The sequence below is a fragment of the Leuresthes tenuis genome, unplaced genomic scaffold, assembly GCF_036924035.1.
Source record: "Leuresthes tenuis unplaced genomic scaffold, fLeuTen1.0.hap1 SCAF_17, whole genome shotgun sequence".
NCBI classification, from domain to species: Eukaryota; Metazoa; Chordata; class Actinopteri; order Atheriniformes; family Atherinopsidae; genus Leuresthes; species Leuresthes tenuis.
The window spans coordinates 7,015,549-7,039,786 of record NW_027325371.1 but is presented as its reverse complement, the minus strand read 5'-3'; the positions used below and the strand labels follow the sequence as shown (position 1 = coordinate 7,039,786).

General features: G+C 41.9%; 1 protein-coding gene across 4 annotated transcripts; it reads left to right on the top strand.

Moving 5' to 3' along the window:
- Nucleotides 1-441: 441 nt before the first annotated feature.
- On the top strand, nt 442-23,927 carry LOC140272971 (uncharacterized). Of its 4 annotated transcripts, XM_072368494.1 has the most exons (23): nt 442-708; nt 3,404-3,481; nt 3,559-3,624; nt 4,014-4,165; nt 4,263-4,347; nt 4,910-5,081; nt 8,473-8,659; nt 10,598-10,703; nt 14,582-14,680; nt 15,403-15,459; nt 15,572-15,640; nt 15,727-15,816; nt 15,911-16,020; nt 16,637-17,159; nt 17,361-17,453; nt 17,966-19,584; nt 19,675-20,110; nt 21,044-21,191; nt 21,288-21,399; nt 21,877-22,036; nt 22,561-22,662; nt 23,339-23,425; nt 23,521-23,926. In XM_072368494.1, the coding sequence occupies exons 1-23, from the start codon at nt 583-585 to the stop codon at nt 23,659-23,661; spliced, it is 4,818 nt and encodes a 1,605-aa protein (XP_072224595.1). In that variant the 5' UTR covers nt 442-582; the 3' UTR covers nt 23,662-23,926. The 4 variants fall into 4 exon arrangements, with proteins under 4 accessions (XP_072224595.1, XP_072224594.1, XP_072224593.1 ...); XM_072368493.1 differs by having other exon boundaries at nt 16,664-17,159; nt 17,966-20,110; nt 23,521-23,927; XM_072368492.1 differs by having other exon boundaries at nt 4,910-5,060; nt 17,966-20,110.
- Nucleotides 23,928-24,238: the final 311 nt, after the last annotated feature.

The following is a 24,238-nucleotide window of genomic DNA, read 5'->3' as shown; positions in this document are numbered from 1 at the left end:
CATGTATTATGCTCAGTTATGAGGCCACCAGCAGTCCCCACGGAGCACAGAACCTGGACAGCCAATCGCAGGGACAACCATGCATCCACCCAGAAGTGGAGGTTTTCTTCTTTTTTTTTTTAAATCCCTGGTGCTTAAAGGGTTAAACGATGGGGGATCTTGTAATTGCTTTTAATAGACGCCAGGTGGCGCAAAAATGGCAGTTTGGATGGCGGGCGAAGTAGTGGAATTATGACCCCTTTGGCTTTCCAAACAATGGCGATAATATTCAACACCAATACATTTTACATTGTCTTCATTAAATTGTTACTGGTCAGTTATCTGGATATTTGCTATCTTTATTTTGTTATGTTCTAAAAAAGGCAAAACCATGATTTTCTTTTGTAGGTTGTGACCGGATGTCGAGTGGTGATATATACATTACGTCAGACGACATGACCATGACGACAGTCGTCAACAGATTCGTGTTTGACAGATGTTCATCCAGGATAAACCGCTTCATTCAAAGCCGAGCAGCAGAGGTGGAGGAGCGGCTTGTGTTTGGATTTTTCACCGTGAGGGAGAGCCGCGCCTGACTGCAACATGTCCGGGGAAAAGGCGACGAGTCCCTGCAACAAATTCCAGGCCAATATTTTTAATAAAAGTAAATGTCAGAACTGCTTCAAGTCCCGAGAACTGCATCTGCTGAGCGACCACGACATGGAGCAGGTACGTGACCGTTTAAAGGATGTAACCGTTGGACCAACAGTTGCCGTTTAATCCTCTGACACCGGGTTTTACGCCATAAAATGCATTTCTTTCATCAGAATTTGACGCAGTTATGAACCTATGTTTAACATTAGCTTCCTTTAGGATTCACTGGCTGTTTTTAGCTTGAATTTATTTTTAAATGACCGGTTAATCGTGTGAAAACGGTGATAAATGAAGCATAAAATGAGTTTAGTGTTGGATTTTTAAAAATACTTGCCTTTTAATGGATTGATTAATGCCATATTAAGACTGTTTTAGACATTTTTGGTGAAATTATTAGCAAAGAAAAGGATGATTTGACTTTATTTTGTTTAGCAAATTAATATTTGGGTATTCTTTTACACGATGTTATTGAAACGAAGGACTCAAGCATGTCAGTCATAGTTGGTAGTTGTCTGTGATAATTTGTCAATTCCAGCATTTATTTAAACTTCAGCTTGTCCTTTGCCTTATATCCCTTCATGGATTTGTTGCTGATTATTAGGAATATAAACCTACCAAAAAGTGTGAAATTATCATAAACATTAGGGAAAGGGATTCCTTCTAAGGTTTGTTGAAAAGGAACTCCAACTAATAAGACCTTTTCCTACTAAAATGTGTTATTTTTCAATAAAATCCTCTAATTTATCATACGTTTCAAAACTTCAGAGCCCGCCATGACTTAAATCAAAGCAGCCTGGGTCGATGATGAGATCATCTGGTCATGGTCGATGGTTATCATTTAAAATATCGTCACTTTAACAGGCCAGCAGTGAAGATATTGACTCAGTGCCACAGGGTGCTACTTTTGGTTGTAGATTACAGTCAAAAGGCATCGAGGGACATAAAAGCAAATCTTTTACAACAGAAAGAGAAAAGACGGCCTCCGTCCACATCTTCCCCGATTAATTTTCTTCCTAAAGCTCACAAATCTCACTGATTCTTTCTTGGTTGGAAAGATTCTAAAATACATTTGCTGATGTACTTAAAGTGTTGAGTGAACAAAGTAGTCGTTCAGACAAAAGACTCCTTTCTACTTTGTTGCATAATTAGATTAACACTGATGCACCATAAGTAGTCCACGCTGTTGACTGTGAATGGGATTACTCTGGTTAGGTAGTAAAATATGAGGCTTTTGTACTTTGTAATCAAGGAGTATTTGAAGTATAATCTTACTGCGAGAAGTGAATATTGCTGTTGGATACAGTGTGCAATGAGTGTAGAAGGTGGAGGAGACTAAATAAGAAGTAGCAGAAAATGGAAATACTCCAAGAAAGTGCCTTAAAATTGTGGTTGTATACAATACCGGAGCACTAATTGTTGCTTGCAAAGAATGACTGGAAAATCTTGTTTTTTTGTAACAAATTGATCTGTTAAAAATTGATTTGTTAATATTTTACATTTAAGTAAAGAGACGGCTGCTTTTCACATTCCCAGAAAGCCCTCAGCTGTGGTTTCGGTCAAAAAAAAATGTCGAACTGGATATGTGCCAAACAGTGACAACAATGAAAGCCGATCCACTCGCTGATGAAGTAACTGCACATTTATTTTGCACGTATTTAACGTGCGTTTCCGCTGCCTTGCAGAAACATGGGAGCTGCAGGCCTGTCATGTTGAGGTGATGTAAGGAGACGGCGTCCTGCATGCTTCGCATTGCTAGAAAATGTCATTACGCTCTGTCCCCTTACCTGGTTTCACTGTGCCCTGTAATTTCAGCAGAGTTTGCTTATTACACGTGCTGTTGCTCCGACAGAGCAGTCGACCGAGCTCTCAGAAAGCTGACTTTAAGGCCCCTGCATCCTCTCAGTGTTTTCACATGTTCAATATTGCAAGCTTTGTGTATAATACTTTTAGAGAAAATCAAATGACTTCAGATACTTGAGTCAAAAGCTTCAGGATGTCTGCGTTTGTTTGGATCATCAGGAAGCATATTAAGTCATTTATTTTGAGTGCTTTTCAATGCAGTAATCACTACAAGAAGATATCTGCATCTAAACATCTGGAGGCAAGGAACAAGACTTTTGGTAGCTTTCTGGTGTCTGTAGTCCAGATACGATTGACCTTTAGTTTAGTAACCTGCATTAAACTGTCAAGTGGACAGCAAAAGATACACACTTCCCAAAATGATTTACTGTTGTTTAATTTGTCTGCATTCAAACACCGTTCTGTGCTCTGATCTGGAGGTCTTGGCTTGGATATTTTGATATCTGCCCACACCAGAAGTCAACACTCCATTAGCTGTCGCTGTCAGAGGCTCCGAAACCAGACTGCAGCTGATTGGGTTGACAGATAATCAGAGCAGTGACCAAAAATCAGTTTAACTATTTTGATAATAAGATTGAAGACATGTATTAAAGTAAATATTTTCTGCTTTCACCTTCTCAAATATGAAACTTTGCTGCTTGTCTTGTTTGATGACGAAATAAATATTCCACACTTGACAACTAATTTTAGAACGTATTTTTGGCCTTAAAAAATTAGAAATTTTGGTGGATGTTTTGAATCTGAAAGTGACTGAAAGGATGCTTCACCTCAAAACGAGACTTGGTTCTTTTTGAGTAATGAACCAAACAAACAGCATAAAACCGTCCCTTCTGGGCACAGTTACAGATTCAGTGGGCTATGTGATTCACGGACGGGTTTGGTGAATGTTAACTGTTCACTTTCCTTCCAGGCCAAACCCATCTATGGAGGCTGGTTGTGTTTGGCTCCTGTGGGGACTGACTTTGACAACCCCATGCAGAGGTCGAGGGTAAGACTTTGTGGCTTTCAGCGTTCTGTAGAAACAGCAGCGATGTGGTGACTTTGTTTCCTGTGTTTTTTTGTCAGAAATGGCAGCGGCGCTTCTTCATCCTGTATGAACACGGCAGTCTGAGCTATGCCCTGGACGAACTGGTAGGAAACGGCTCTGATGGTGAAGTTGTAACCAAACACAAACACTGAATAGTAACAGACATGAGGTACACTACCCTTACTTTGTACATGCATCTGCAGTGTGATGGGATCACACAGCCATCTTTAGGCCAGATGTTGTATGCAGAACCGCAGCAGATGAATTTGGCTTAGCTGGTCCTTTAATACTACCCCCACCCCCCTCTTTGTGATCCCCTCTATCTAATTCCCTCATCCTTTCATTCAGCACTAAACACCACAAACTGCCTTCTGTTCAGCAGTCGTTCTCAGTCTGATTCTCAGTCTTAGCAGCAGAGTCACAGTAAACATGATTCCTGAATGTGTTCTGCAACCTCCAGCAGAGTGATTTCAATGCTCTGATTCTCCTGCAGCCGAGCACGTTGCCACAGGGGACGGTGAACATGAATCTGTGCACAGACATCACTGACGCTGAGCCCAGGACAGGCCAGAGAAACGCTCTCTGCTTCGTCACCCCAGAGCAGAAGATATTCATCCGTGGTGACAGCAAAGAGATCATCAATGGGTCAGTACGCCATCACTGAAACCTTCCAGGAGCTTTAATGGTGGCGGCCTCCTGCCTCTGACCCGTGTGATGTTTTGTCTGCGCTTGTCTTTGCCAGGTGGAGTGAACAGCTCGCCGTCTATCTGCGCACAAACAAACAGAATCAAAAGAAAAAACGCAAAGTTGAACCGGTCGCCAATCAGGTAGCAAAGAAAATGTCCACTGAATGAGTGTGTTGCTATGGTTTTTTAAATATCAGATCCTGATTTTAAAAAACCTCCCGGGGACCTAAACAATAACGCAGAATATTTACATGCTTTTTAAAGACTTTTCTGCATTCTAGTTGCTCTTATTTGAAAGAGTTATGTATTTGAGTTATTGGAAAAGAGAGTGACTAGCAGCAAAGGTCAGGACCCAAACCAAGACCCTCCCTCTGACTCATAGTTGTTATTATTTTTAGATTTTTGGACTCTTGGCTGAATCAAACATGTACCCCTCCTATTTATAACAGCCTTACTCCATAGCATGTTGTCACTTATGAACAGGATAGAAGCACTTACTGTAAGTTTATGATGCAGTATAATGTAAAGATCAGGCCAGTTTGAAATATTAGTGTATATTCAGAAGAAGTTGTTGTTGTCTGTCTGCTTATCCTCACATGTGCATCAGTGGGTGCTGCAAATGTTGTTATTTTAAAGATGCTCAATGTGGAAATGAAAGTAAAAATAAATCTGAGTGAAAATAAAAATGTGTTTCAATCTCCAGGAGCCCAGTCCAGCAAAGATGGCAGCGACTGATCTGAGTTTTCCGCCCTCTGAGGAAGACTCCACAGAGCTCGGCCAGTGGAAGGAAGAGCAGCGTGCTGGTGGATCAGATGAGACCCCCGTCTGGACCGACACCAACGCAGACCCTCCAGGTCCTGAGTGGATCCGCACAAGTACAGCACAAACAAAACACAAACGCACATCTGAGATCCCAGCTCTCCTGTCCATCAGCCAATCGCAGCCATTTCCTGTCCTCTTGCACTGTTCTAACGTCCTACAGATGTTCACACAGTTTGAGCTTTTTATTTGTGCCTTTGGTTTAACCCCCTTTGTACCCAGGCATGTTGACCGGGTACAGGGACTCCCTGTCGTGGGAACTGGCTGGAGGAGTTTGTGTTTGAACAGGAAGTAGACTTACATAAACACAGAGACAGAAACACAGTGAGAGATGTGCAGGAAATTGTGAGTCTCTGACCTTCAGGCATCATTAAAACAGCAAACATGATCCATAAAAGACCTCTTAAACAAGTTCTAAAAGGCTTGCTGATTGGCACAGAAAAGGTATTCCTCTCTGCTGGAGATTTTTGCTGTGACAAAGTGGACACCAGTGCCCAGCTGGCATCAGACTTACTGCAGGCTCTGCAAAGGTTCTGTAATAACTGTCTGGATTATCTCCTGCTGCCACAGACTACAGGCTGCTTCATCAGAGAGATGGAGGTCCAACACAAAGATCCCTCTGTCTTCTGAATGGTGCTATGGCTGTGGTGTATCGTACATTCAGATCAGAACCCTATATTTCTCTACCTCCATTAATTTAGGCATATTAAGCACAACCTTTATGGAAGCCAACAAATAAGTCACAGAGCAAAACAGTGAGTCAGACACTACAAAAATGTTGTTTTTCAGCATGATTATGTCCTAAAACGTTTAGAGGACGAGATTAAGGGGGATTAATTTGCTGCGTTTGAACTTATTTCCACATAGTCTTCACTTATGTAATAACAACCACCAGTTCTGGAGAACACGCTGGTGGTCAGGTCAAAATGATTTGTGTAAAAATCTGCTTTTTGTCCAAGAAGCTTTTCTGTTTGATTGTTTGAGTGCATTGAAAGCAGGAACCATAGAAACCACTCATTAAGACTGGGTGCAACATAAACCCGGCCTTTCAGATTCAGAGGGAACCTTTTGTGATTTTATATGACATCACTGAAAGGCAGTTACTTACAACACAAAACAGAGGCTGTCAAGTGGGTGTCAAGATGTCAAGTAGTCTTTACTGTTTCCATTTGATTCAGAGGCTGAGAATGAAATATTATAGCAAAACCGATGGTTCTGTTCAGCTTTTCAGGTTGAAGGAGGCTGTTTTCGAACAAAGTTTAGGTTTTACTCATTTTATTTCATAGTGTTTTTGGTCCTCATGGGTTTAAGGGCTAATTCACCAGGTTGGCATAACGCAGAGTTATCCTTTTTGATTAGAATAAACTTCAAATCACAATTTAGCATCACAATCTCTCCAAAAAGACGCAGCATGGGTGCACCCTTTCCCAGGTTAAAGGATGAGTCACGTTTTTATGGGCCAGATACGTGTTCTTCCTCTCAACTTGTTTGCTTGTCAGTGTTGCACAAACATCTCAGATGTCAAAGACAAGTTTGGATATGTTTTAGTCAGGATTACTTTTAAACATGTGTTTCTCTTTGCTCCGCTGTCTCTTTGTTGATTCACAATGATGTCACTGTCTCTGTGTTTTAGCTGAGTGTAAACAAAATGATTAATTAGCTGTCATGTATTTGAACACGGTAGTGTGTGGTTCTGTTGATGTTCCCATAGGAACGTCAGCATTTTAACTCTGTATGTGTGTTCATCCTAGTTACAACAGAATCAAACATGGAGGTATCTTTACTGCCTTAATGTTACCTTTTATGCATGTTTCATACATTAAAATCTCACAAATCGGGGACGAAGCTCCGAATGACGAGGATTTATCCTGAAAACGACACCACTCTGCTAAGCTTGTAAATGAGGAGGGAAAAATAAACTATGTCACATTTCAAAAGGAAAGTAAGTTTTAGGATTTTTTAGTTTTTTTTTTTGTCTCCAGGAGGAAATTTACATCTCCTTGTTTTCCAAGGTTCTACTTATCAGCACATATCAGTCTCTCACATGGTTGTGGAAGACCTTTGGCCCATTCTTCTCTCCAGCGTTGCTTCAGCTCATTGAGGTTTGCAGCAGTGGTTTATGCACAGCTCTCTTAAGGTCCCACCACAGCATTTCTATCTGACTGAGGTCTGGACTTTGACTGGATCATTGCAACACCTCGATTCTTTTCTTCTTCAGACATTTTGTTGTAGATCTGCTGCTGTGTTTGGGATCATTGTCCTGTTGGTGACCCAGTTTCAGCCCAGCTTTAGCTGAGGGACAGATGGCCTCACATTTGACTCTAGAATACTTTGGTATCCAGAGGAGTTCATGGTGGACTCACTGACTGCAAGGTGCCCAGGTCCTGTGGCTGCAGAACCAGCCCAGATCATCAGCCCTCCACCACCGTGCTTGACAGCTGGTATGAGGTGTTTGTGCTGATATGCTGTGTTTGGTTTTCTCCAAACGTGCTGCTGTGCATTATGACCAAACATCTCCACTTTGGTCAGTTTTGTGCTTTGTTCAGATGCAGCTTTGCAAACCTAAGCTGTGCTGCCATGTTCTTTTTAGAGAGAAGAGGCTTTCTCCTTCAACCCTAACAAACAAGCCATACTTGTTCAGTCTTTTTCTAATTGTGCTGTCATGAACTTTAACCTTTAACATGCTGACTGAGGCCTGTAGAGTCTGAGATGTAGCTCTCAGGTTTTTGACCTTGGGGTGAACCTGCTGGGAAAATTGACAACTGTCTTGAATGTTTTCCACTTGTGAATAATCTTTCTCTCTGTAGAATGATGGAAATAGTTTGAAAATGGCCTTATGAAGATCATTGCTGATGTCTTTCCTCCTTGGCATTGTGTTAGCACACACCTGAATCCTCCTTTTTTAAAATTTTTTATTATGTGCTGATGCGTAAAACCTTATAATTGAAAGGAGGTATGCTGTAGTTTTGATGTCTTGATGTCAGTCGTGACGAACAACCACTTAACATTGACACAACAAGGTTTAGTACAAGTGAACAGGCCACGAGATGATGATAAAGTACAATAAGGATTACAGTTTACATTAACACACTGATAGACCAACAGCAGAGAGATGTTTTGTAAGTACCAAATAGGAGGTTCCCTCATCATAGTGCTGATGGGACTAAAAATGAAAGAAATGTAAAACACCACATCTTAAAAGACCTCATCTAAAACCTGCCATTTAAAGGTCCAGTAGAGGTTGGTTTTGCAGTTTCATATTAAAGGTTTTTTGTATTATAGAAAAAAATAAATATTTGATTTTTGGAGAGTCTGGTTTAGTGGCAGAGACACTGGGTCCCAGCGTTCTTAAAACAGATACAAACACAGACAAAACTATGGTTTAATTTTCCTGCTCTCGGTATATATAACAACATAAACCCTCTCTGTGATGTTTTCCCTCTCCAGGCAACACAAACTCCCACCTGTGCCCGGTCTCGAGCGGCTCTCTGACCTGCACTGACAGTTTTGGCAGCCCGGTCAGCTCTCCTGATGACTCTGCTGTCAGCACCAACACTTGTAGCAACAACCAGCTGGCCGAGACAAACAACATCCAAACAACAGCAAACAACCAGAATCAGGGGGAGGACAGAAGGTAGGAAATTCATCAGTGATGCGGTTACTGTTTTTGAAATAACACACACAAATGAATCCACCGACCTCTGTCTTTGGGAGCAATCTGTTTTTTATTTTCTCTTGTATGTTTGCATGTAATCTGTGGCTAACGCTAACAGCCATTTAAAGTGCACTAGCAGAGGGAAAATGGGTAAATGTGCAAGCAATTAGCACAAAGGATATCCAATGCCTCCCTGTTTCCCCCCCAGTATGAAGCCGAACAGCCATCACACACCGCTAAACGCCAGATCAAAGCTTCGTGCTCTACCCCTCCATTAGAGATCCGACTGCTGCATTTTTAAATTTAGCTGAAAGAAACCCTCCCAGTTTGTGCCCCAGCAGCCTGTAAACTGGTCACATGAGGAGGATTCATGTCAGCTCTTCACTCTTGTTGCCTTTTTGGGAAACAAAAACACAAAATACTTATACCCCCCCAAATAAGGCCAGAAATTCCAAAAGGCTGGTGTAATTAGATATCTGCAGCATTGTTTCTCATGACCTCAACGCTGACAGTCTGCCTGCTTGTCAGAGAGAGTAGACCTCAGTTCAGGCTCAGTTCTAAGGGTTTCAACGCTGGCTGGACCCACATGAGTCAGGGTCTGTGTTTGGACTCTGGTTGGACTGAAAATGAGAACAAAAGTGCTCACTGTCAGCATGTTGTTCAGTCAAATTGGAGTTTTTCATGAGGAGAGTCAAACTTTTTGATAATAGGACTGTATTTACAAAATTCTTATGCAAACAAACAGAAACTGATCCTTCGCCCAGCCTGTGAGACTTTATACTGAATCCTCAGTCTGAGGAGGCCAGACTGTTTAGCTGCTTTTGGATGTTTGGAAGACTAAAGGCTAAAAACAAATTAGCAAGGAACAAGTCACAAGTGAGGAGTTATTTTACAATGTTTTAAATATGTTGAGTGTGACTCGGCGCACTGACTAATTAGTGTCCTCTGAAGCTAACATGAAGAAATGAAAGAGACTGTCGAGGATTTGCAGAATAATCCTTTACATTTTTGTTAAAGCATAGTTTTTTATTTTTTATTTTTTTATGATTTCTAAGATTAAAAACTAAATGATGTAACAGAATCTCTTTAACAATGCAGCCGAAAAAGGATGCATTCATTGTGAATGATGAACTGCCGAGGTGTGCCCAAACTTTAGATAGTATCAACAAAAGAAAAGCAGTGTCGTTTTGGTGTAAAGATCTGCATTTTTAAATGAACCGTGCATCTCATACCGTGTTTACATACCTGACATTTGTAACCAATAAAAAAAATCAGGGGATCTTTCGGAGGTTGATTATGAATCCGTGTTTATGAACCTGAAAAGATCTGGTAAATGCAGCATGTTACTTCCTTGTTGGACACACACACAGTCATGTGTTTCAGGTTGTTTTTGTGTTAATATCCTGTGTGTTACCAACTGTCGTTCTATACAAAGCACATTTCATTCAGTCTGTCAACAACAGCAGCAGCAGTGTTGAGTCTCTGGGATCCTGCTGCACAGGTGCTGTTTAGAGTTCATTATCGGCCCGTCATGCTCAGTGTTTCACAGGTGTTACAGGAAATGATGTAAGGACTCATCTGTGTGAGAGGCCACATATACAGTGTGTGTTCTGAGGAATTCCAGGACGTTTGATTCCCAGGAACTTGTAAGACATCAACATTGGCATTTTCGATGGTATTTACTTTCCTTCTGAAGAGCCGTGCTCTGAATTAATTTAAAATGAAACCATGTCAATATGTCTTTTCTGTTTATTTATTTTCAAGTTATTGTCAGCCGTGAACTACAAACAAAATGACCTGTTTGCAGTTAGTTGTTAACAGTGTCAATTGAAGAAGACGCGAGTGTACTCAGTCAGTGACGGGCAGCGCTGCGGACAAAAATCTTAATTAGTTGTTTGTGTTTTCTGGCCCGGACAGCTCAGCCGAGCGGCTGCTGGGACTGGAGGCCACCAGGAAGGAGCACAGAGGGGGGACGACTGTCTCCAGGCAGGGCAGGACGGAGGCTCGCACCAGCAAGCGAGAGGTAACTGCATGATAAACGCTACGACACAGGCAGGTCGAGCCAGATCACTTTGCTGCAGCTGATTGGCTGATTGGCAGGTCAGACAGATTCTGAGGTGTTTCACGTCAGGGTTTGAATCTGTCCCATCTGTCACTTTTGATGTGATTAAATGAGTGTGAAACTATGAATTAACTACATTTCTGTAGTACTTTTCCAGTTTTGTTGACCCCTCAAAGCACCTTAAAGCAACAGCCACATTCACAGAGGGAGAGGGAATACCGCAGTTCTTCCTGGAGCTTTTCCAGACCATGGAGCACGTTGTCATGGTTTTCACTGGACAGAGACAATATGTAAATCATGAAACATGTTTTGGTTCTCTGACAGAATCTTGTGCTACTTGTCTTTGCCTTTCATAGTTTGTCTCGAAAGGAGCTTGTTATTTATGCTTGTCCCCTAATTTATGAAACACCACTTGATATTATATTTCAGCCAGTAAATGAAGAAACAGTTCAGCTTGTTCAGAAATGCAAATATTTGCTTTATTTCCAGTAAAAACATGAGAAGATAGATGCCACAACACGACCCAGAAACCTGCAGTGAGTGGGTACTTAAAATCACACTGATCCCAATTCTGATTGGTTTGTGGGAAAAAACCTAATGTCCCTTCATTTAAAAAAGCTAAACAACTGATAAAAGAGCAGATAAAATATCAAAATTTCCTTCTGAAATCACTTCTATTGTGGTAACATCATGCGATTTGTCATAGCTTACTAACCTCAGCGTCCCAGAATCAAAGCGTATTTCCTGACTGAGCTTATTTGACAGTAATAACCATGAACAGGTAGTGCTGAGTAATGTGGTTTTGTAGTGATTAAGATCAGTTACTGTATCCAGCTGTACTGGGCTTGCTCAGGGCTCAGTGTGGGCTGTACTGGTTTCTGTAAGACTCAACCAGCCAGGTGTTCTGGATGAAACGCGTCACTCCAGCGTTAGAGCTCTGATCTGATCAAACACTCAGAGGCCCAGATAAAAATTCCACTCAGAAGCTGATTACATCAGTCAGTCTGTGTATAAACCAGAAACAGACTTGATTAATTCAAGTGTTTTGCTCCTTTAACGTTTTCATTGAGTCTGGGCTGTTGAAAACCAGACGATGAGAGTTTGGCATGAAACGCGTGGAAGGACGATCCCGCTGTGTCGAGGCATGTTTTTCCTCCAGCGTGAGCGGGTGCATGTGTCAGCAGGTGGCAGAGAGTCGCTGAATCATTCAGCGCAGCTTTTCGTTTCTGAACAAAACTGGTTTTGATGCCCTGAAGGCGTTCAGCCCACTGGCTGCAATCTGCAAAGCGGCATTCCTCTTAACAACTTTTTTCCAGGGATTCCTCTGGAGTCAAGCGAGAGCCACGGATCTTGTGAACTCTGTCAAAGCTCTGCTGAAGCTGCAGTATCACACGATGGCTTCTGTTTACTGAAAAAGCTCAGAAATACGTAGAGCCTCCATTTGCTGTTTTCAGCTGCACATCTGTTTGTGAATCATAGTCACTGCGTGTTGTTGGGCTAGACCCCAGTGATTAAGTTGGTGACTAAACCCTAACAAGTGTCTATGTGTTACAGTATTAAAAAAACAACACAAACATGAATCAGAAACATTCCACAGGGTGATGCATACAGGAAGAGCAACCGTTGCCATAAAGTCATGGCATTTTCAGATTTTTCTGTTTCCTAAAGATGAATTAAGTTTGTCAGACTACGTTTCTATGGTAACATATCCTCTCAGACGAACATGATCCTGAGAAGGGAATTAGAAAATAAACCAAAGGAGATCTTGCATCATGTTGTACAGCACAGATGAGCTCAGATTTTCCACGACTAAGACATGGAGGACGTCATTTTGTAATGCAGGCATTACAACAGGTTTTATGACAAGTAAACTCCATCACCTAACAGCCTGGCACAGATCATTTGGCTTAGATTTCTGCCTGATCTTTAGAATCCATTCATCCATTTTTCTGCCCCTTATCTGGACCGGGCTGCAGGAGCAACAGTCTGAGCAGAGATCCTCAGACCTCCCACTCCCAAGCCACTTACTGACACAGACATTCCCAAGCCACCTGAGAGGTATAATCTTTCCAGCAGGTCCGTGGTCTGCCCTGAGGCCTCCTTTAAAACACCTTCTCGGTGAGTCATTAGAAAGGCATGGAAAACTCCTGGTTCTAATCCAACAGCTGATTGATTAAGGTTGTAGGTGAAATGTAAGTTGCTTTTGTGGAAATCTTTAATAATATTTGTCGGATTTTTAAAGGTTTTCTTAAAGATTGAATGTGTGGGTGACGGTGGTGCGGAGTATTTTGGAGAAGAAAGAAGCCTCAAACTGAGAATTTCTAGCAACAGCATTGTATACTGAGACAAGAAAAGTAGTTTAACTATACGGCCTGTGGTGTTGTGATCGTAGCTCAGCTGTTAAAGAGGGAAAAACACAAGAAGCATAATATGTCTGCCGTCAAGCCATGTCCCATTTTATAGATTCTGGATCAGGTCTGACAGGACATGAGTGGTTTTTTTAGACTTCCTGTAGAGATTAACAGGTGTTTCATGTGTAGAATTTGCTGTTCGACTTTACTTTACTGTCTCCAGCAAGCCTAAAGTGACTCAGGGAAGCTCTGAAAGCTGGACTAACTCAAACTTGTTCTTACTTGTATTTACTTCTTTTCTTTATTGGTTTTATTTACTCCTCTTTGGTTTACGGCCATGATTTGTTTTATGTTTACCACCAGCTGGTCAGAGGCCATGAACATGCCAGTTTTGCTCTGTTGAGTAAGTGCTTGTTTTTGTCAAGTTATGACATCTCCTGTAAGTTCGCTTAATGAAACACTTTAACAGTAATTTGTTTTTCCACCTCCAGAATAGACCCTCCTGTTTAGAGCCACCTTGATTACACACTAATCTGACGAATAAGCATTTGTAATACCACAGGAGTGAAGCGCCAATGGTCTTCAGAGCAGCAGCTGTTATTCTTTGACCCTTTCTGACCCATTCCAGAGGATTTACCTTTTAAATACACCAGCGACAATGCTATGACTGAGCCAGGAGAAGGTCAAAGGAGCCTATCTAGAGATTCCCAGAACATCCTCTTCCTCTTCTCTACCCTTCAGCTTTCGGAGGCTTCTTCACTCAGCAAAAGATAAGCTCTTCCTGAGCTGGTCGGTGATTGTTTTCAAGGCAGAAAACATCGCTTCCACACCATGCAGTTAGAGAGCTGTGTTCCTCTGTCTGTTGTGTCCTTGGACAGTTTTCAATGTAAATGCAAAGGGGAAAAAAAAGCACAAAGGAGGTTCTGTAGCGATTAAAGTGGTCCTTTTTTTTTCATTAAAGTGGTTATGTAAGAGAGAAGAATGAATCTTTTGAATAGCAGAGGCTCAAGTAAACAAAAAAAAAGTGCACCCTTGTTTCAATTTAATGCTGTTTAATCCCGACGTGAATCGGGCTGATACGTACTGTTAGAGGCAGCGTGAAACCTGATCGAATGAGGGATTTAGCAGACTGACCCTCAGTTGGAAGCATCATTTTAAAATACTGTCAGAGATGATATACTCTCTGAAATTGTTTTATGCATTCCACATCCAAATCTAATCATCTATGTGCAGTTCACTTGCGATGTGAATGAGAGTTTTAAAGGCAGCGCTGAAAAGCCTATTTGACTCCCCGCGGTGCTCTCCAGCAGGCCTAATCCTTAAAATGACATCTCTGCCAAGCATCCAGACTGCTGGTTACTCTGGCTGATGGCATGCAGGCTGCATCCTGACTTAGAAAACATTTCACGTATTTGCCTCAGTGAAAATGTCCCTCTGAGAAAAGTAGTTTTAATTTTAGCTGTTAAATCATGACTTTTTTTTCTGCAGAAACTGCAGTCTTGTGCAGATATGGCCCAGCTCGATGCCCTCCCTCCACAGAGAAGAGCCAAGTCTCTGGACCGCAGGACCTCAGACACAGTCATGACAGTAAGGCACCAGAAAGATTCATGAAGTTCAAGAGCTGCGAGCTCACATTTATATTTCCAGAAAGCAGCACCTTGATACCATGTTTTCACTTTACACACCCTGTGGGTCCAAATGATGCTTTACCATGTTTTACTGGGTTGGGTTTGCAAACAGAACTGTTCTTCATTTATTTAACTGGCTTATTTAGTGATCACTTTCAGCATTTAGTTTATCTTATGGTGCAGTTTAAATTCTTTATTTCCTGTTTTGTTAAAAGTCAGACAAACAAATAGACTGATAAAACCCATGATGATCGCCCATAATCAAATTTCAGATTCCTTTATCGCACAGATCAAGGAATATGAAACATCTACAGTCCACAAAAGTGCAAAACAAACTTTTGATCATCATCAACCCGATCCTCTTAATTCAGATTCCTCTCCTCACGTCTCATCTCATTTGTTTAATTTGTGCCTCTTCTTCTTGTTTCTCCTCCGACCTCCTGGCTCTGATCCAGAAATTACTCTGAGCCAAATATTTTGAATGCTGTCACATTTCCTAACATGTGCCCTGAGGAGAAAGGAGTGAGGAGAGGAGGCTTTCTGAGGGAGCTTTAATAGAGAATCTGTGATATCTTAAGGGAGCATGACATGTTAAACCCACACTGTAAACTGAATAAGGTATCAAATATAAATGTATCATACATGTATGTATAGTAGCCACTCTTCTTATCGCCTTTACAGCCGGATTTGTTGAACTTCAAGAAAGGCTGGATGGTCAAACTGGATGAAAATGATCAGGTAAACTAACCAAATAAATGATTAATTAAAGTCGTGTTGGTGCTCTGAAGGGTTTCCATTCAATCAGTAGTTATTAAACATCCTCATTTGAGTGTCTTTTGCTTCCCTCTAGTGGAAGAAATATTGGTTTGTGCTCTCAACTGACAGTCTGAGATATTACAGGGACTCGTTAGCTGAGGAGGTAAACGCATTGTTATTTTTCACAAAGTAAAAAAGAGGCCGTCACCCTTTTCACTGCCTTACAGGGTTTTCTGTTTCTGCGTTTAGGCTTCAGATCTCGAGGGTGAAATCGACTTAACAAAGTGTTACAACGTGTCAGAGTATCCGGTGCAAAGGAACTACGGCTTTCAGATCCATGTAAGACTTCACATCCATCGTTTCTACACAGCACAGTTGCAATATAATCTGCTGAGTTGAACAAGTCTTTGAATCAACTGTTTAAATGCCCCAGACTCTGAAGGGTGTCTTTACGCTGTCGGCCATGACCGCAGGAATCCGCAAGAACTGGATCGAGGCGCTGATGAAGAATGTGCACCCAGCAAACGCTCCTGATGTAGCCAGGTAAGCAATCAGACTTTAAAGCAGCTAAAGATATTTCATAATTATTGACAGACTAATGGAAAAGTTAAAATGCAAACGGGACAAAAAATTTAGAGAGAAAAAAGAAACAGGACTCAGTTTAAATTATCCTAAAAGCGACACAAGACGCACCACAGAATCCAAAAAGCCAGTACTCACTGAAGCAGAGGGTTTATCTTATTATTGGGGTTATCACAATGTAAAGATATTATGGTTTTGATTAAATGGGTACATTAAAATCTGTGTGTTGGAGGTGAAGCTTCATCGTTAACAGCCACTCCAAATGTTCATAGAGTAAATCTGAAAGGTTCTGCGATGGTTAGAGGCAGAGACCGAACAGAAGCACAAAGCTCTCCTCATCGAAAATTCTGCTGAATATTTTCATGTTTTACCTGTCTGTGTCTTATACTGGAAAGATAATGAAAATGTTCACAATCTCTCAGACTCAAAAGTGTTTTGTCCAAGTTCAGAAGTTAGTTTCTTACTTTAAAATAATTTAAAAACAGAACAAAGCTGCAACAATAATTATTTTAAAACAGCAGATGCTTTAGAAAAGGGTTTTGAATGTTTTCTTCTAACCACTTTGATTTATTTTCAGTTTATCTGGCCACCACGTTTCCTGTAGCCCACCTGAGGTCCTGCCCAAACCGGACGTGACGCAGGACTCTGCTTCCTCGGTTGTCCCCACAGAGAGAGACCCTCACCCCAAGCCCAGGAGCGTGAAGGAGAGAAGGCAGGAAGGCCACTACAAAACCTTCGACTGGGCCGAGTTCACGCCTCAGACCAAACTGACGGTGGACGCAGAGACCCAGGAAACCAAACCGCTGCGCTCGCTGGAGCTGGACGACCTGGAGAGACGGAGGAGGCGGGAGGAGAGGAGGAAGAAGTACGAGAGCATGCTGGGCTTCTCTTTGGGACAGGAAGAGAGCAGCGAGAAGATGGTGGGCAGCACTGTGCGAGCACTGAGTCCAAAGTCACAGCAAAGAGTGGAGGAGGAGATGGAGAAGTGCTGGAAGCAGGTGGAGATGGCCATGTTCAGAGTGGAGCGGACGGTGCCGCTGCCCACTGAAGCCAGAAACACTGCAGAGGTGGAGGAGATGCTGCACAGCTACAGGAAGGGGGTGAGAGCAGAGGTCACCTTACAACACACAGCAAAGAATGAACACCACATTCTGAGCTTCATGGAGATCATTACTTTCCTTTAACCTTTTTTTCTTAACCACTCATCACTTCTAGATGTTTATAATGTCGGCTTCATTAAGCTTGTTATGGACAAGAGGGATTTTAAACTGTATATTAACTTGTTTTCTTTGTTGTCGGAGGTTGAAGATCTGAAGGTCCAGCTGGCTGAGTCGGAGCGCTGCAGACTCAAGCTGGAAGCTCAGCTCAGTGCCGACGGATTCAATCTGCAGCAGGTATGCACGAAATCCATTTTTCAAGACAGTCAGTGGAAGCATGGGTACTGCTGGGTATCACCATCAAACCTTCCCAGTTTGACAAACTAAAGAACACTGTCAACAGCAACAGAAAAATATTCCTTTTCACCATGTTTAGGAATAAAATGTTCTTTAAATCAGTCTGTGAACGAGGTTTCAACCCCGCCGTACTTCTTTTAGATGAGCTCCTTACATTTGTATTTTTCATTGATTACTTTCCTCCATTCTGAAAGAAGACTCAACTTCACCATTTTATGAAAAGCCTGTTTTTACTTTTGTAAGTAAAAAATAATTTATTGCAATGAATATGTGTTTCTTCACCAATTTATCTCAGCTCAGAAGAGCGAACTTGAAGAAATTTATAAAAACTTCAGGGACTTTGAAGCTCCAGTGAACTTGATCCAGGTTTTCACATAATTTTTTTGTCCTGGGTAGGTTATCTAAGTTAGAGTAACTGTTAATAATTGTCTTCTTCCTCTGTTTTTCCTCAGCTGGAGCTTCCACTTTGTTCTGAAGCAGATCTCTGCACAGCAGACATGAATAAAAAGCCAGTTAAGGGCTTAAAGGATTCATACAAAACCACAGAGCTCTTTCAGCAGCAGCACATCAGACAGGATGTGAAGGAGAAACTTCACCTCAAATCATCTTCAGCAGAACCGCAGCTGCCCATCATCTCTTTACAAGAACTGGAGGACTTCATTCCTGAGACAACAGACACATTTTTAGTCTCACCTGCATCTGACAGCCAACATGAACTGAGTCCAACTGATGGACCAGGACTAAACTTTGATGATACTACAACCCATCCCTGGAATCAGCTGGGCAGAGGGGACTGTCAGCTGTTTTCCAGCTCAGAAACAAAAATACATAGCAGTGATTTTTTTAGTCTTGAGAACCCAGTTGGGAGAGATGACAGTACTCCGACCCATGTAGCTCCAGACCAGTTGTTACTGAAGAGGCTTTCCCAAGATGTGGAGATGCTCACCAGCCAAAACGAAGCTCTCAACCAGCACAACCAGGAGATGCTTAACCAGTTGACTGAGGCAGACCGTGAGATAGAAAGGCTGAAAGCAGAGCTGAGCAGCAGGTACACTGAACCACATCACCTTCCTGAAGTAGAACAACAGGGAAAGATGAGGTTAGAAGATCTGGAGAAGGAGCTGAGCTCGAAGAACCAGCAGCTCCTGGATGCCCAGGCACTGATAACCTCCCTGGAGGAAAATCTGAGGGAGGCAGAAGTCCTGCTGCAGCTAAAAAACCAGGTAGAAACCAAAGGACCAGAAGATGAAAACAAAAACAGCGCAGAGAAAACAGAGGGATACCTACTCCGTTGTTTTGAGGCTACAGAAGCCAAGCTGACGGAGCTGGAAAGGCAGCTCAAACAATCGGAGCTGACCTGCAGAGAGCTCCAACAGCAGAACGCAGAGCTGAAGGAAGAAGGGAAACTTTGCTCTCAGAGAGCTGCAGAGGCAGATGCTGAAATCAGGAGGCTCCATGAGGAGTGTCAGAGGGACAGACTGAACAAAGAAGAAAGGAATGGGAGTGTTTCTGGTGAAGAAAAGCTCCAGAAAGTCATAGAAGGGATGGTTACGAGGCTGAGAGCTTTGGGGAAACTACTCGAGGTCTTTGATGGGTTGGGTTTTGTGAAAGAAACTGAGGAAGAGGAGAAGAGTCCTGCAGTAGTGAGTCAGCTGAGGTGGGAGGAGGAGCTTTGGAGTTTGTTGTCCAACAAACTGAAGGATGATCCGTCGCAAATGAAGGAGCCAGTGGACGTGCTAATGGGGAAGGTGACTGAGTGCTTGATGTTAGAGAAACAAATGCTGCTGGCAGGTCATGATCTGCTTCTTCATACAGAGGAGGTGAGGGGAGGTGTGACGGGGAGATGTGAGAGCAAGGCCGAGGAAGATTTGGACTTTATGTGCAACAGTGAAAGCTTCACAGCAGCAGAAAGCACAAAGACAAACGGAAGCAGCTTATTGCCGTTTGATAAGCAGCTGTGTGAGATGGAGAATCTGAAAGTGGTCACACAGATGAACATATCTTTGCTTAATCAGATCTCTTCCATCAGCGCGTCTGAGCTCGACAGACTGCAGCCGGCTGCAGACAGGCTGTATGATTTCCTCGTTTCAGAGCATCCTTGTTCTGCTTCAGTTTTTCACTCTGTAGCCACTGAAGCGCTGTACTGCTATCGTTTAAACAGGCTGCAGTCAAGACACAAGAGAGAACTGTGCTGCAACTGTGTCAGCCTCATGGAGGAAAACCAGCAGCTAAAGGCAAGATTGTCAGACTTGGAGGAAAAACAAGTAGCCTCATTGGGTGCTATGATTACCACATGCTGCCAGATCGAGGAAAGGTGCCACCATGATACAGACACAGAGCTGCAGAGCACAGAGGGAAGTCCTGCACAGGAAATGGAAACCTGTCCTTCAGGAGCTCAAAAGCTCTCAGATGGACTCTCAGAGAAAATGGATGAAGAAGATCAAAACATTGAGACAAAGCAAATTTCATACTTGAAAAGAAAAGTGAAGGAGCTGGAGGAGCAGCTGTCTGCCTTAGCAGACAAAATGAAAGAAGAGTTTGATGAGAAGATGAGCGCAGTGCAGGAGCAGCATGAGACAGAGATGGAACAGCTGAAGGTAGGTCGAACAAATGCTACAGTGAAACTGGTGTTTCCTCTATTCAAGAGTCCTGAACACTCACAAATGACAATGATTAAATGAAATAATGTTAGTTCTGAGTCATTTTTAGTGGAATCGGCCTCTGTTTTAGGTTAAATGTCATCCTCTGCTGGCATATCTTTCATGAAAAGTCAAACAGAGACTCTTTTTAATTCTTTAATTTTCTAACAGAATTAATTGGTTGAGAAGTGGTGCTTTTACGTGTGTTGCCCTCTTACCTCAGAACCTAACCTGCTCCCGTTAGGTTTTTTATGTATTTGTTTTCTCACATTTTAGAGGCTGAACTATCAAAAATGTAACAACAAAAAAAAGTGAAAGAAATTGCTATTTTCAACCTTTTAACTCGTGAAATGAGCGTCATTCTTGTTCCGTCATCCCAAAGTTATAAAACAAATGACTGCCTGAGATACAGAGAGGGAGAAGACAAGGAACAACCAGTTTAACATTCTCCAAGATAAGTCAAGTCCATTTATTTATAAGCATATTCAAACAGTTAAAAGAAAAAATAACCTTACACAAGCAAACTAACACACACAAAGTGATACGAATGCAACTTAATACAACAATTCTGGCATTAAATTCTTCCTTCATGATGGTTGTAATAAATAGTTTAACGTTAAGCAGTTTGATGGAAGCTTGATTTGATGGTCGTCTTTTAAGGATGAGGTTTGTGTTGCTTGTGACTTGTGTCGTGTTGGACAGAGAAGTACCTGCACCAAAAACTGAACATGATGACCTTCATTCAATCAGGACACACTGCAGGAGTCTGAGTCAGTTTAAAAGATACGATGCAATCATCAGAAATATAAGAAGGAAATGTTTCTATAAAGAAATCCTGTTTATTTGTTGGCTTAACGTCACGATGACTGTGAGTGTTTCTTGTGCCTTCAGGCCGCTTGTGAGCGTGGGTTTGTCTCCATGGAGGAGTCTCACTTGAAGGTGGTGGATGAGCTGCAGCGTGTCCACCAACAGGAGGTGGAGCGCCTCCTGATGGAGAAAGACAGACTCCTGGAGGAGGAGAGCACCGCCACTGTCACCGGTGGGTCAGAGTTCAGAAATAAATCAGGATTTCAGGAGAGTCAGGATTTCTCACGAGCTGCTCACGATTGGAGTTCCTTCTTCTTCTTTTACGCAGCAATCGAAGCCATCAAGAGCGCTTACCGGGTGGAGCTGCAGAGGGAGCTCCAGAGGAGACGTCAGCCAGAGAACGAGAACGCACAGATGGAGGACGTTCACAGACATCACAGGTAGCTTTAAAAAACAGTGTAAAACCACCAGAGAAAAACTAAAAAAGAGAATACTTCACACAACACTCTAAAAGATCTGGACCGGTCCAGGGTGCAGAGATGACCTCAAAGCTTTGGGCCATCTGTGCATCTTCCAGTACATAAAACTTACAAAGGCTTTATTTAATCTTTAACTTTGACTTATCTGCTCTTTTCTGACATTTCCACCTGGTTTTTAATTTATCATTGTCTTATTACAATTTGACCCACTAAAAGAGAAAGTTGCCCAAATGAATCCCTGAACTCTTTGTCCAGTTTAAATGTCAGTACTTAAAGCTTGTTTTTGGTGTAGAGCAGTCATTTGAAGATGTTTTAGTAAACAGCCAAAATATTTCAAGCACTATATTAAAGAGTTTCATCATCAGTATTGTGTGAATTTTCCAGCTTCATACGGACACGTAGATGAGTGTGTCTTGTTTGTATTTGTTTTGTTTAAAGGGAGGAGCTGGACTCCTACCAGCGGGAGCTCGATGTTTTGTCCCAGCAGTTCTCTCTTAAATGTCTGGAGAACAGACATCTTGTCCAGGCTCTGGACGCTGAGAGGAAAGGCTTGTGTCAGTGCCAGCTGGAAAACCAGGACCTGAGGAGCAGAAACCAGGTGATACACATGGTTCTGTGGTCTCCATGTGCCTGAATGTAAAGACCTGTTCATGTGGAGTTTGAATACGATTACAGTGTTATTTAAACAGTTCTCAGTTATATCTGATGTGTGGATTATTAGTTGCTTCTTCTTGGAAAATGGAAAGATAATTATCACTGTGTCACATTCATACAGAAAAATATTCAAATGTGATGATTCTCAGACAAGTTATGAAGTCTTTTTCTGATCTCTTGGTGCATTAATGGGCATTTCTTTATGCTTTGATTCTCAGACTAAATCAGGTACTGAGGATGTAATCGTACTCCCACTTACAGATTCAAATAGCCCGGCTGCTCTTGGCTCTGAATGAGACCTGGTTTCGCAGCCTTTAATCTTGTGTTTTAAAATGGACCTAAGTGACTTTACAGCCAACTGAGGCACCTACTGTATATAAAAACAGACAGTTAGTGAAGTATAGCTCATTCTGCTGAATTGAACAGTAGCCTGAAGCCTGATTGTTGTGATGCTTTTGTGTTGTCCAGGAGCTGAGTGGTCACCTGGCTGCAGAGATCACCAGACTGTGTTCGCTGGCCAAACAGGACGCGCTGCCGCTCAGTCAGAGGATGGGCGTGTACGAGATGGAGGTGAGTTTGTCCTCTGAAGCAGCCGGAAGTAACCGAGTGGATTCATGTGACTTTATGCTCCGATTCCACCACATTCCAGAGAAGCTGTAGTCAAATTTACTCCACTTCGAGTTAAAAAACTTTGGCTGAAACTCAAATGAATGTATTATTAATGGTTCAAAACAAAGCGACAAAGTCAGTTAATATCTGACAAAACAGAAAATAAACTTTATTCTGCTCCCATGAATCATTTCACATCTGCTCAGATTTGTCAGCCCTAACTTATCCTACATTAAAAGTTCATAGATCATCTTCAGGGTGAATCTGTGGATACTCTTAAATCCAGACTTCTCTCTCTTCCAGAATCTCACAAGACTACTTTCTCTCATGCTTTTAACACATTTTTTTAAAAGTTTGAATAGATATTTCTCTTTTTTTGTTATTTGATTTTAATTTAGTTTCTCATTAAGTGTCCGTGAAATCAAATTTGATGTTTCAGAGTTTGTAATCTCCTGGAAAACTACAAGCCATCCTGGAATTAATTAACTTTTGGACCAATGAAATATCAGCAAAGCTGGAGGCCAAGCAATAGGCTGTCCCCGATCAGGCCAGACCAATCAAATTAGAGGGGCTCACAGACTCTTGCTTCGGTTCTTCACAGATATGAAGCCGGCTTTATTCAAAGCTTTTATTTCAGATCACGCTGCGGGTGAAGGAGTCTGAGGTCCAGTGTCTGAAGCAGAAAATCACGTCTCTGAAGGACGAGCTGCAGTCGTCACTAAAGGCGAGCATCTTATTTGTTTATATTCCAGCAGCCGCGGTCATGATATTACTGATGATGATCTAATGGTGATAAAACTCGTCCCCGTTTCATCGCAGGACAAGAGGAATGCCACAAAGAAGTACAAGGACGTGTACACTGAGCTGAGCATCGTCAGAGCGAAGGCAGACCGAGAGGCTGAAGAGCTGAGAGAGAACCTGCGGCTGGCTCATGAGGCTCTGGGACAAACTTCAGCATGAGCCTCAGCAGGAGTATTGATCAGTACTCATGTTTCTTCCCCCTCCTCTTTATTTTCTCTTTGTAATAAAGATTTCTGTGTTTGCGTTTAACAGTTACTGCTATAAAACGTTTTCCTGGTTGTAATATATTTTAAATGTGCAGATATTTTGTCAGTCTGTCACAGTTTGTATGAATCCTGTTTTTTAAGCAACTTAATATTTGAAATGAAACACCTTTTCTTGCAAACACTTTAACTTATTTTGATATTGTTAACTGATTTTTATCAATTAAAATGGCTCAACAGAAAACATCTGTGTCCTTTCCATTGATGGAGCTTTGAAAGGCTTCATCTCCTTTTGACTTAAAATAGTCCAGAAATTATAGAGAAAAAAAACAATTTCACATGAAATCTGAATGTTAACAGCGGCTGTTTTATGTACAGATTGTTTTTACTGCAGAAGGAAATATTCATACTCACCTCTTAGAAGAAAAAGATAAACTTCTGACTTCTGAGCATATATTTAAAATACCTGAGCAGACTTAGGAGCTGCAGGTTGAATTTTAATTAATTTATCTTACCAAATATACAAGTAAATG